We start from the raw sequence: 13,678 nt of genomic DNA, 5'->3' as shown, positions 1-13,678 counted from the left end.
AGGGAGGTGGTCACTGTCCCTGGAGGTGTTTAAAGGGAAGACTGGATGTGGCACTCAGTGCCATGGTCTGGGTGACAAGGTGGTGTTTGGCCATAAGTTGGACTCGATCCCAGAGGTCTTTTCCAGCCTAACTGATCCTGTGATCACAACCAATAAGGAGCTCAGTCAATTACAAATGTAAATATTCACTTCTTGTCAGCGTGGCAGCTCAAATCACACCTGATATTTCAGTGATAATACATATTCAAATCAAGGTTCAAAAGTGACACTAAGTGTCCAGAGCCAAGCACTGGAATCAGTTGTTCAAAACCAGCCATTACTGGCAGGACACGATGATGGATAATTTGAAAAGCAAGGTTGTATTTTAGACTCACAAAGCAGAGTAAGGCAAACTGAGTAATACTGAAGCCATGAAACACTTTCTCTATTCCCACAGGAGCAAAAGAGGAATCATCAAAGCAGCTTCAGCACAGTCACTGCACCTACCAGTCATGGGCTCCACTTTGAGCTGGGGCTCCTGGGAGTACACATCGTACTGCACGATGGGGTAGATGTGAAGAAGGACAAACTGCACCTTTCCCACTGAAGTGCACAGCTGCCTGAGCGTGTATGTCCCAGGTTCTTTGGCCTTGGAAGAAAAACATTTGAATTTTTTTCTTAATTTTAAGAAAATACTTCTAGAACAATCCCTCTACTAAAGAACAGAATGTTTCCATCTCGTTTTTATGAGGTACTTTGGGTAAGTTAAAACTGCAGATTTCAGAAAACTCAATTTTCTGAGTAAATGACAAGATTTACACTAAGGAGCACCTTTTGCCCCATTAAGATAGGAGCTTTAGAGTGCTGTCTGATTCAAGAGAAAACATCATAATTAACTAGCACTAATAATCAGGAAAACGAACATAGTTGCCATGCTGTCAATTTGTTTCTTCGGGTTGTGTTTTGCCTTGTTTGTTGGTTGGTTCCCCCCCAAAGTGCAACATACATGAAAAAACGTTATTATGTACCTAAACAACACCTATGCTTATTTGGCTAATTCATAAAAACAATTATAAAATCCTACAGCATTTGTATAAAGCACAGCTTTCAGCTCCAGCTATTGATTTCAAACACGCCCCACCATACACCCTGAGTCAATGTTTACAAGAAAGTAACACATACATATTTCATTTCCAACTCCTCCCATACCCTGAGTAATGGGATTCTGGATGTTTCTTGATAAGATTAAAAACAAAAGCAGATCTGTAACACCTTCTAGTATATTTATTCTTGATTCTATTTACTCTTAGGGACTGCTATGCAATGGGAAGTGATTTCTTTTTTTTCATGTACCACTTTCCAAGTGTAATACATAAATACCCATAAATGGGTATAATTAAATAAGTCTACTAGTTATGGAGAAAAGCTGTACCAACTCAACAGTCAAACCTCATACAGTTATTTACATGGCAAATCCAGACTGAAATTCAGTATTATGCATTCTGACATTAAAGTCACTACATTTTAGCCCTTAAGAACCAGAAAAGCATGACTAGAGTAATACATAATATATACATACTTTAAATCTTAATATGGGATGGGAATATTGGTCTCAAGATTTTAGACAATGCTTTTTGATCTCTTTTAAGGCTTGGAAAAAAATGGAAGATTGCTGTCAGGATAAATAATGTTAATCACCAGTGTAAGGTCTACAGAAATTATCAAACTCCCTCTGGGTCACAGAAGCACAGTCATTCCTCTTCCTGCAGAAGTGGTGCAATTAAGCATTACTTTAAGAAAATCCAGAAAACAAGTTCTGATCAGTTTCTATCCTCTGGCCAGCTGTGTAATCCAGTAGAAGTGACAGAATGTATTACTACAATGATAATGGATTTTTAATAAATATTTTGTAAAGACTGCAGCTCATATCTAGAGGAGCTTTCTTTGTTTTATCAAATAATACACTGTTAATATTATAACATACTCAGATTTCTCCTTTAAGGACAGGTACATCATGCCTTAATTAACTATATTGTGGGATTCACACTGAGCAGTCTTCCCATGCAAAGTTCTTTTCTTGAAAGGAAGGTTGGGAAAATAGCGAAGTTATAAAAGTAAGGCTGTCCATCCTCCAGTGTCCATCCTCCACAGCAGAACCTGACAAATTCAAAGTAGAGCTCTATCTAGCTTTTCATCCATCTCTTCTCCTGGTGTTTCCAATTGCATCCTGATCCCACTAACTCCAAATGCCAGCTCAGTGCAGTCCCTAACAAATCTCTTCTAGTAATGCTCCTTCATCTGAAATCCACTTTTACATACATGTGAATTCATTTTACAGAATATTGCATTTCCAGCCACCAAGGCCTCTGGTCCAAATCCCATTAACCAGTCCCAATCCTATGAAAGGATGAGAAACCTCAGAAATTAGGTCAGTAGGTAGTTCAAATGACTGCACTGCCATCCCACAGATAAGATAACTAGTAAGTTAGTTAACTTAGTTAGATGATGACTAATGGGGACAATTTTAATTCTAACATCTTCTAAATTCAAATACTTGTAGCTGATCTCAACTTCTTGCAGGTAGGTTTACTACATCCGCCAAGTGAAAAATTATTCTACCACACTCGGCAGAGAAGAAAAGGCTGCCAACCAAATTTAACCACACTATGACTGAAGGGCTAGAAAAAGAATTCACATCAAAGCTTTTAGACGTTATTCTGAATGACCTCAACAGCACAGGCAGACTTCATGAGCAGTACATTATATTGTATATGAATTTATCAGTTCCATTTTCAGCAGCAATAGTCAAGATGTTTAAAACAGGTTTAGGAAGGCTGACTCAAATGATTTCAAGAAGAGTCATCTGTATGTTTTAGCATAAACACAACGGCATCCTTGAAAGGGAAATGATGGAGGAGAACAAAAAGCTGCGAGGGGAATGGATGATCCAAGTGTAACAGGAAGCAATACCTGTATATATAATAACAGGCACCACTCACCAGCACAACGCTCTTCCTCAGCCAGCATTTCTAGTTTCTCTGTCACGAGTGCTACAATCACCCAGATACAAAAAACATACCTGAATATTGAAGGTTATTTTATTGTCCCCTGGTTCCAGAGTCAAGTTGCTGCACTTCAAGACGTGAGCCCCATCTTCCAAAGTGAGCCCCGAGGGCATGTCCAGGGAGCTGCTGCTCTCCTGCCGCCGCAGCAGCATGTGCGCGTTCTTGCAGATGATTCCTGCTGTGTTCAAGGAGTTGTCCGAGGGGCTCCTCTCGTACATTTCAGCCAGCTCCAGTGCTGGCAGGCTGTTTCTGGACAAAGGCAAGCCTGCAATTTCACTTGGGAAGCTGATGACACCGTTGGAAGTTTTGTGCTTGGTGAGCCACTCGGCTGTTTTCCTGTAGCTGTTCTTCTCAATGCTGAAGTGAACGTGGATGGCAACCTGGTCCACCTGGACAGGGATGGGCATTTGGCTCAGCAAAGTCAACTCGATGGACAACTTTCCACCCACGTGGACAACAGCATTTGGAGGGTCAAAATGCAGAGTTTTCAGCTGGGCAAAGGAGTGCATAGGCAATATAACCTTTTGACCTGGAAAGATAAAAACAGGGATTTTATTATTCTCCAGTGCTGCTGGAGATGAGCAAAATTTTCCTCTTAAAAATTCAATCCCTAGAATCAAATGGATCAACAACTTTTCAACAATTATTTCACAACAAATCACTGCTTTCCAATTTTTTATCTCTCATGAGAGTTAAAAGATGCTGAGATTTGTTTTACTTAGACTACAATTTTCATTTCCAGGCTATAAAAAACAACTGAATTAAGAGAGATTGTCTAAGCAGAAGTTGAACATTTCACTACTACAGAACACAGTAACATTAAGTGACCAACTTCCCAGAGCTTGTGCAAATTTAAGAAACTAATAATCAGGCTGGTGCCTTGAGCCAGCAGCTCTGCTATGCAAGGGGTTTTCATTCTTTTGTCTACATTCCAAAAACAACCCTAAGGCAGTACCTAAAAATAATTAAGAATCAAGTCTAAAGTAACATATTACTTATGGTACATCAAATCATTAAGAAAAAATTTCTGCATAGAAATAAGAAGTCTTCAGATCTACAGGAAGTATTCCATATTAATTTGAATTAGGATTAATATCTGACAAGAAGATATTACTGAAGGAGCATGAAGAAGAGAGAGGAAATGGGATGGACAAAATAATAAACTGCAAGTGGATGGGCACAGATCTAACATCAAAATCCAGGATGTACCATCACAGAGCTGCCACTTGCATGCCAGCACTGAGAGACAAAGATAGGTTAGGAATTGAAAAAACTCAACACGCAGTAAATTATGGGCTGTTAAAGCAGAGAAACATAACTGAAGGAAAACAAAGACTTTGCAGTATTCAGAATGAAAATGTTAATTATTCTTTCATCTTTGACTATTCTTCATTAGAGTAGATTTATAAATATTTTGGAAAACACAAGTTCAGAAATTATACACAAAATAATTAAGCCAATCAGAAAAAGCCTTCCCATCTACCTTTAGGGAACAACTCCAACTTAAGTTGGAGATGATTCCTGCAACTTAAGTTGGAGTAGTTTAAGTTTTAAGATCCAGACTTACCTTGGTTCTCTGCTTGCTGATTGGTAAAATCTAGTATTTCTTGGCAAAATCTTTTGCGTTCCTCTTCTGTTAAGTGATTATCACCAGCTAAAAGGCTGCTTGTTTGGAGATAACTAATGAAGTTAAGGAAAGAGGAGACAGAAACCCACAACAATTACACATTTGAGTACTGCTTTTCTGAGCTTTAGAGACAACACTTGCTGTTATCATCTCTGTACTTTTCCACTAGAAAAGAAAAAATGGAATTTACCATCATCTGAAAAGTATTGCAGAAGAAGAATCTCAATACTTTTGTAGCAGACTTACTAAAAACATGATCCATAATTAACCAGTGCAATCTTGCCTCATCTAAAAAGATTCATGAGCATAGAAAATTCATTATTTGACAATAATCCATGCTGTGTGCAAGTTAAAGACACAGTGTTTTGCATCACACTGGCCAACATTTAGCACTAAATAATCTTGAGTATTCTATTTCATTCCAATTTACCTGGCTGAGAATCTGCCAGATGTTAGAGCATCACTTACCATAACTAAGTCACAAGACATTCTTTAAATTTTTAAGTGCTGGAGATATAAATGATCACTTGAATATTTAGTTAAGAATGCAATATTACTGGCTCAGATTCCTTATGAGCATTTGCACTGAAGCAGAAAAATTTAGAAGTGTTTAAAAGTGATGCGAGAATATTTTGTAAACACTGCAGCTCAAATCTAGAAAAGCTTTCATTGTTTTATTTAATAATAAATTTGCAAAGGAGGCTGACATGTAAAATATGTCGTGTTCTAAAAGCACACAAACCAAAAATCAGCACAACAGAACAACCCCTGAAATACACTCCATGGTATCAAATAACTCAGCTGTCTCAGCTCAGACTCAGAACGTCTGGCAGTCTTTACTGTTAAATAAAAGCTAGAGGTGTGTCAGAAAAATAATCCCAAGCATCATTTTCTCCTGTCTTTATTGCTCTGGCTCTGCTTGTTAGAGGATACTTTTCTATCTGCCCAAGCTGCTTCTGACACTCAGCCAGCTGCTTCCTCGTGTGTGTGACCAGCAGCGCCCAGCCCTCAGCAAGGTAGGTTTTCAGTGCTCCTTGAAGATACACCTCTGCCTTCTGGGGACCTTTCTTCCTCCTTGGGAAATGAAAAAATGAGCACAGAGCAACGTAAGAACCTTTGTAGTCAGGAAATCTCTCTGCATCTTTTCTCAAAGTGCTCATGGGGGAAGAACACTGCAAGTAAATACAGGACAAACTGAGTGAACTGTTATGATCTTGAATTTTCTGGTAACAGATCAACATATGGCCCTTCCTTATTGCAATTCACTTCAGCAAGTAGAAATGCAATTAATGTCATTATTCCATATGCAGATCTATCCCAAGTCAGAGCAAATGAAGTGAAGGAACCTCCCACAAATGAAACAAAAGCCACCCAAAGCTTCTGACAGTTAACTAAAATTTGCTTACTCAAAAATTTTAAAGCAGAAACAAACTTCAATGAAAATTTAATCATCACACAGCAGTTCCAAGGCAGTCTTTAAAACTAACATTACTGTCTCTGGTGAAAATTTAAGTTAATTTGGGAGAATCTGTTGCAATGTGGAGATCAGACTGCTTAAGTGAATATCGGTGGGAAGCATGCCCCAACATATTTTCCAAAAAAAAAAAAAAAAATCACTTATGACTCCCAAATTCTTCTAAATAAGAAAAATAAAACGACACTGAAAAATGCAGGAGGTTTTCTCAGTGGATTTGAAGAGCAGGGATAAAAGCAAAAAAAAAAAGTGGAAATCAGGATTCAAATCACTATTTCACAGGAGGGGAAACAACAACTTTGCAATGATAACCTCAAATATGAAATGGATTACTCTCCAAAGACATGTTTCCTGGCTTTTTTTAGATAGATGCAGTTCATATATGTAGTTAAGGTAACAACTGTATTTACTATAGCCTGCTTCCTAAGGAGGTCTCTTGACTTGTTTCAAAGTTTACACTTTCCCAGACTTTACTCCCCAGAAGAAAGGATCAAGCTAAAGAATACAGAACAGTTAAAGGTAAGAGTACAAAATCATGAGGTGAGAATTAAGGTTTGATAAAAGAGATTGCTAGTTTTCTTTTTTTTCCCCCTGAAATACAGCCTGAAATAGGGTTTGTTTCCATTTCAAAAAATACTTTTTAAAATTCCTGTTTAATTACAGCATATCTTCCTCAGGAATAACAGTCAACCTTTTCAAAGGCAATGCATTTAGGACATTTTAAAGAGTCATTTACATATAAAACTCTGCCAAGTCCTTTCCCACAAGCTTAGCTGAGCGAATTCTTCCAATATTTGTGTACATTTCAATGGTGGCATGGGACAGATCCTGTATAAAAGAAAAGAAACCATTATAAGCTTTATGTATTTTTGGCAGCTGTATGATTATTTCACACAAACTCAGAGCCAGAGACTAAGGTACTGCAACAAAATGCCCAGAATGAGTCACATTTACCCTGAGCACAAAATACACAGCAGTTTGTAACAAGTCACCTTCACTCCTCCTGCAGCTGGTCATATCCCATATCTGTAAATGCTAAGTAAGAGTCAGAATAATTATTTTCACCAGAGTGCCTTAAAGGAATTTTGTTTGAATTCCCAAATTGAAGTTTATCCCTCATCTTTAAGCTTAATCTCCAATGCAGCCACAGTGTCCAAGTGTCACCTCTCTCCCCTTGCCCCAAGCTTTAGTAACAGCAGCAAACCTTTCTCACAAAATTAGCAGTTACAACACACACAATGTGTTCAACCATCCAAATTCTCTCAAAACTCCATAATAAACTCTGGCCAGATATGTAAAAATATAAAAAATACATCACATTGTGACAGGATAAAGGGGAATGGCTTCAAACTGAGAAGATTTTTTTTTTTTAAATGCAAATGAATTATCTTAGGTGTGTCAGTAAGTTTTAACTAATTCTGTGCTCTTGTCCACTGAATACAGGACAAGATTAAATATGGGTATACATAAAATGTACATATTTACATGACAACTACACAGAAAACCATCTTTTAGAGTGTATCTGATATCTGAATTTCCACTGCATAAAAGTGCAGTCATAAATACAAAGAGAAATGGCAATTCCTCTGGCAAACACTGCAGATCCCACTTGGTTTCTTAAATTTAGGAAGTTACTGCTGAGCTTAGCAGAGGTCTTCAGGTGCAAGATGGAACTGAATAACTAAGAGAAGCTGGCAGCTCTCAAGATTTTAATTCTGATCCAGCTACACAACTAGTCCTATAAATAAATGAAGTATAAAAGTGAAACCCAGTATCTTCAGACAAAATTTTTTGAGATTTTTCCTTTTGATAAAACTTTTTAAAATTGAGTATCACATAGTTTCCATGTTTCAAAAAAAGTATTCCATTTTCCTTCAAGTTTTCTCCAGAAAACTGTATTGGACATGTGCAAATATGAGAAATTTTAAAGGAAAATTATTTAAGGGAAAAAAAAAAAAAAAGCAAAACTGGTTGGAAAAAAAAAGAAAACCACAAACCAAAAAACCCAACAAAAACCGTTAAACCAAGTGCTCAAACACATTCTTGTGACAGTCAAGAGTTTTTTTGTTTTACTTAACAATCTTCTATTTGAAAAACAAAACCAGCAAAATAAAAAAAAAACTGAAATAATTAGAATGGCTCCTCATTTGGGGAGCTGTCAGAAAATAAAGATGCATAATATTAGAATCCTCACTGTGCATAAATCTATGTGAGGTACAACCCTATTATCCACAGATGTCCCACAGTTTATATATATTTAAAAAAAAATCAAAAGTATAACTTTAATCATGTAATACTCATTGCAAAATGCAAGCCCAAACCATTCAAAAGGAAGCTGAATTCATACACGAATATTCTTCTGGGTAGGAGTCAGTTAATTCTGAATTTGGGATAGCAGAACATGACAGCCACGACATTGGCTTTTTTAATATCTGAGTATACATAGCCACAGATAATAACTTCCAGCTCATAACTGCAAATATTAAAGTTAATGCAAATATTTGAAACTCGGGGCCCCTACAGGGTTCCAGCTGTTAAACAAATCAGCCTTGTTGTGTTCAGTGTGCAAGAAATAACATTTAATACCAAAACATGGAAATACGAATTTATGTTCTCAATGTATCTTCTCAGGTTTGAAAACTTTGGCCCTATTTAATCTACAGTGCAAACACACACAAAACTAATAAAAATAACCAAAACTCATACTTACTAAGTAGTGTTTTTCAAAAGCTTCTACAGATGATAAGGCCTCTTTGAGTTTCTTGTAAGGGCTCTGTGATGCATTGGCTTTGGAAAAAAGCAGGACAAGAGCTGTTACTTACAAACACATTCTGAGAACAGCACCCCCCACACCCCATCCCTTCTTTTTCTCCAGTAGAAAGTGGAGAGTGCAGCTCCACATGCAGGTTATCTATCTGCACACAATCAAGGATGCTCCATTTGTTTTTCCAATAATTTTATTTTAAATACTTATCTGAAAGCATTAAGACCTTAATTCAAATCCAGTGCTGTTTAAGACCAATCACCTAAATGCTAAGTGGAGCATCAATGGAAAAATTTATACTTGCAACAGTAAGGAGATGCACTGGTAGTCTGAAATACTAAATAGACATTAAAAGAATTTGCAAGAGATAAAATTCTATTAATGTGTGTGTGTATATGTAGGGATACTTGAAAATACAGATTACTGATGTACTTCTATGCTATGCATTTCAGACAACATCAGCTATTGAAGGAATTCCACCCTTCCTGGAAGTACCTGTTTCAGGGCGTTCTGCTCCCAGCCCTGCTAACAGATCCACAGTCCTGTTAAGGTCTTCTGAATTGGGTCCTTTCTCTGACACAAGTCCACACAGGTAACCCAGAGATTTTAACTGCAAGAGAAGCCAGATGCTTGCTTTCAATAGGCTATAAAATCAATATAAAACTCCTCCTGTTCTATTATATTGTTCCATTGTCATTGCTTTCATATTATGCTGCTCATAGGATCTCAAAATTAACTGTTATTCTTAAAGTATAAACTTATTAAGGAATTAAATTGCATATAAGTTACTGACCCAAGTATTGGAACATGTGCTTACACACACAGATCCTTACATGCACAGCACCTAACCTGAGTAAATCCTTCTGGTTTTCAACACAGACACAAAGCTTGAGATGTTCAGCAGTTAGGACCAAAGATTATTTCTAAGAGTTGTATCTGTATTTTTGAAAACTGCATAATCAAGAAAAGCAGGCAAGTCTGCAGTACAGTGATTAGGCAGCTTGCAAATTCATCTCAAGTATTGTATTTAGATGAAAACTTTCCTGAAAAAGAGATTAGCACAGCTAAAAGTGTTAACAGAGTTAACTACCATAAAACCCCTTCTAGACAGCAGCTGGTGGCTCAACACCCAGAATATTATCTTAAAGCAGCTCTTAGGTATTGGCCATTTGGTTAATTTACCTAGAAAATTCAATCAACTACAGAGGTTAGCCTGCAAAGGAATAAAGGTCTCAGCTTGTCACATAAAAAATGGGGATGGACATTAGCCCTTTTTTAAAAATTTGTTTTAAACTCCACTTAATTTTGTCACTAGTTGCTAAATTTCTTCATTCAGTCAGTTCCACCTTATTGCTACTCATTATTCTAAAATTCTTCCCTATACTCTTTGTGTTAGAAAAATGATGGAAGGGAAGAACATTTCCAGCTCACATTGGAATTTATCTTCCCTAGAAACTGTAAGGAGAATGGGAAGAATCTGATGCACCAATTACCATTTTAAACAATTTTTTCCTTCCTTTATTCTGATCTCCATCCTCCCTCTATTTTTTTTTTTAGCAGTAACTCTTCAAGGTGAAATTTCATTTCTCTGATTTTGTAATAAAACAAGGACCTCAAGGGCTCAATTAGAGGATTATTAAGTCTACTGAAACATGCGCAAATTATAATTAAAATAAAAAGCAAATATTCTACAGGCTATGCAAACAAAAGGGTGAGTCTTCAAAAGATGTTGGTCTTCAAAAACATCCACAGATACCACAGTAGACTATTTCAATAGTTTCTGGAGTTTACCTTCTTTCTAAAATGTTTTTCAGCAGTGGAAAGCAGTAGCAACCTCAAACATCACCTCTTTCATTGGAACAAAGTGGAACTTGAAACATGGATGTCTCATCTAGACTAGACTCAACACAATGTACAGAACCCAGTATTAAATTCCATAATAAAAAGGACCAAATCTGTTCCAGGGAAACAAATACTCTATTTCAACATTGTAATACCAGCACCCCAACACATCATTCACTCACCTTCTCCGTGGCATAGCTCCACAGGCCAACTGTGTGGGAAACATTTGCATCTATTTGAGCCCTATCACAGCAGCCCTCTATTCTCTGTAAGACTTCCAAGCAACTCAAAAACACCCAGCAATCCAAAGCTCCAGGAGGTACTGAGACCTGGAGATGAAGAGATAAAATTAACTGGGAAATAAACCATCATCAGATGAGAAAATACTTCAGCAAAAGTACTTTTCTTGATAGAACACGGCAAAACCTCTTGGAAGAATTTACTCTCAGAATACACAGAAGCACAGCTCAACTCTTGCTGCCTCCTGAATAATTTATATATATTAGTTCATGAAACATATTAACTAGAATTGATACATTCATCAAGATGCAAGAGAAGGAAGACTAATAGGTCTTGGAAAAATTCCAGAAGTCTGAAAACTCAGCTTAAGGAATACAGAGTTAAGAAAAATTTCTGTACATAAACTACTACTTTTCTAAGGAGACATCAGTTCTAACTGAGACTGAAATGAAAAGTGTACAGAAATGTTAAAAACCTGGAAAAAACAAATTAGTCTCTAAGATTCCTTCACAAAAATAAGCTCATTCATTGAAGGATAAGACATCTGTCATGGACAATTAATTATAAAATGGAGATGAAAACAAAGGGACATAAAAAGAGAAAGACAAAGAAAGACAAGAGAGTCTGATACTAAAATATTTTCAAGAATTAAGATAAAGATGAGCATAACTAAAGACATGGAATATAGACACAATAATGGTGTTTCAAAATCCTATTCATAACCCATGCAAAAATGTTCCTTTTAAAGTCCTAAAACCCATAATAAACTAAGTGACTAATGGGATAGGAAAGTCTAAAGTATGAAGAAATAATAAAGATCTGAATTCTGAAAGAATTTTCAGGAATACAAAGATCCTAAGAAGAGAGTAGTTTAGATTTCTGCTGCGTGTTCAGTGGTGTCAAGCCACGTTAAGAGGTTTGCTGGCATTAAGAAAAAGGATCACAACAGGAATAAGTACAAGTTATGCACAATTAAGTGCCACTGTCTCACAGTCAGAACACTGCATTCAGTTTGGATCACCACAGCAAGACAGGAACATCAGAATTAGAGACAGTGCAGAGGAAAACTCCAAACACTGGGGGCACAGGACAGACGTGGGGTGCAGCAAAAGGGGAACTGTAGGAAGTGCCTTCAGAGATCTAGAAGGCTACACTTTGGAAATTAAAAAAAAAAACAACATAAAATACACACACAAATACTACTATCTGTGGGAATTACACATTAGTTTGAGAACACATTAAGGTGTCAGCAAAGCATCTGAAGCAGATTTGCAGTTTTTAAATGCAGATGAACAGATGGAACTTAGTACCACAATGTCAAACAGGCAAAAGTTAGCAGCTGCTGTTATAATGGCACAGATAAAACTAACAGAGCACCCATGGGATGAGGACATGGGTAAGCCACAAAGTGATATTCAGAAATAATCTCTTCTTTTTGTTACAGAGGATTAGCCAGCATAACAGCATAATAACCACTCTGCCTTATTTCCTTCAATACAACACTATAGATTTAAAATTATGGGAGCTACAGTTCAACAGATTGGTAATAAATCCATAAAAGAAGCAGACAAATGATTACCAGTTTAGAGGATAACTTTCCAGTTAGAAGAACTGGAAGGAAGACTAAAACACTTTAACTAAACAGATTTGGCTCCCAGATGTGATGTCTCTAAATTTATTGCCAAAGACATCCTCATGATGACACAATCAACTGCAGCACAATTGTTATTACAGCATCATTTTGATAACTCCCAGCCAGCCCTTATTGAATGCTGGTCAACAGCTGGCCAACAGCTAAACTTGAAAGATCTTGTTAGATCACCACTGGATGAAATAATTCACATAATGGAACAGGTGACACTGACTCACTTCCAAGAGCTTGAGCTCCTGCACACAGTTGTGAAGAAGCTCCAGTGCTCGCTGGGAAACCTCCCATGGCCTCTGCAGGAAGATCAACAGCGTGCACTGCCTGGAGAACAGGTAACTGCGCAGGTCCAGCAGCGTCGCCTCTTGGTTCTGAATCAGCTCTCTCTTCTCCATGTCTATTGGCTTCCGCAGAATTAAACCATTCCAGCTCCTCACTGGCTGGCAAAAAAAGGTCAGCCAGTTTGCACCATCTAAGTAAACAAAGTTAATATCCAAGAATCAACCGCTGCTTTCTAGGAAAGCCTCTTCATCCTCCCTTCATAGGCTGTGAGCTGCCTTAGTCCTTCCCAAGTTTATCACGTGGATAAATGACTTAATGTCCTAACTTCAAAAAGCAAACCAAAAACCCACCAGAACTTCCACAGCGAGGTAAGATAACTTAATTTTACATTCATTTCCCATAGGCATTTTGTCTTCATTGTATGTTTGTTATCAGTATAATGGCAACCAGTTTCTCATTTATTTATTAGCAATTAAGCCTACCTGAGGTTCAAAACAAAAAAGCTTTATCTGTTTAAATATTTCTCACTCAGCCATCATAAACGGATGTGCCCCCACTTCTAGGTATTGCATAGGGTTCAGTCAGCACAAATCTATTTCACTGCAATTACTCCTGCAGTATCTTGTCACCAGGTTCATAAAACATATCTGATTAAAGCTGTTATATAACAGCATATGCTTTAGCTCATTAAAACAGTTTAAAGCTATTTGATACTTCTTGCACAGTAATTTTTCTCGAAAATGAAGTTAAATCTTCTGTA

At 37.2% G+C, this 13,678-nt stretch overlaps 1 protein-coding gene across 1 annotated transcript in view; it reads right to left on the bottom strand.

Moving 5' to 3' along the window:
* Window positions 1-13,678, bottom strand: part of TRAPPC10 (trafficking protein particle complex subunit 10) — a 38,110-nt gene that overhangs the window by 9,677 nt on the left and 14,755 nt on the right. The window contains exons 7-15 of the mRNA XM_054004415.1: window positions 12,861-13,108; window positions 10,934-11,080; window positions 9,405-9,519; window positions 8,856-8,932; window positions 6,882-6,973; window positions 5,605-5,745; window positions 4,612-4,724; window positions 3,059-3,573; window positions 487-628 (exon numbers count right to left, since the gene is read on the bottom strand). Coding sequence (XP_053860390.1) covers window positions 487-628; window positions 3,059-3,573; window positions 4,612-4,724; window positions 5,605-5,745; window positions 6,882-6,973; window positions 8,856-8,932; window positions 9,405-9,519; window positions 10,934-11,080; window positions 12,861-13,108 — 1,590 coding nt within the window. The remainder of the gene's footprint in view (window positions 1-486; window positions 629-3,058; window positions 3,574-4,611; window positions 4,725-5,604; window positions 5,746-6,881; window positions 6,974-8,855; window positions 8,933-9,404; window positions 9,520-10,933; window positions 11,081-12,860; window positions 13,109-13,678) is intronic.

The sequence above is a fragment of the Vidua macroura genome, chromosome 2, assembly GCF_024509145.1.
Source record: "Vidua macroura isolate BioBank_ID:100142 chromosome 2, ASM2450914v1, whole genome shotgun sequence".
NCBI lineage: Eukaryota > Metazoa > Chordata > Aves > Passeriformes > Viduidae > Vidua > Vidua macroura.
The sequence above is the reverse complement of the archived record's forward strand: the minus strand, read 5'-3'. Positions and strand labels throughout refer to the sequence as shown.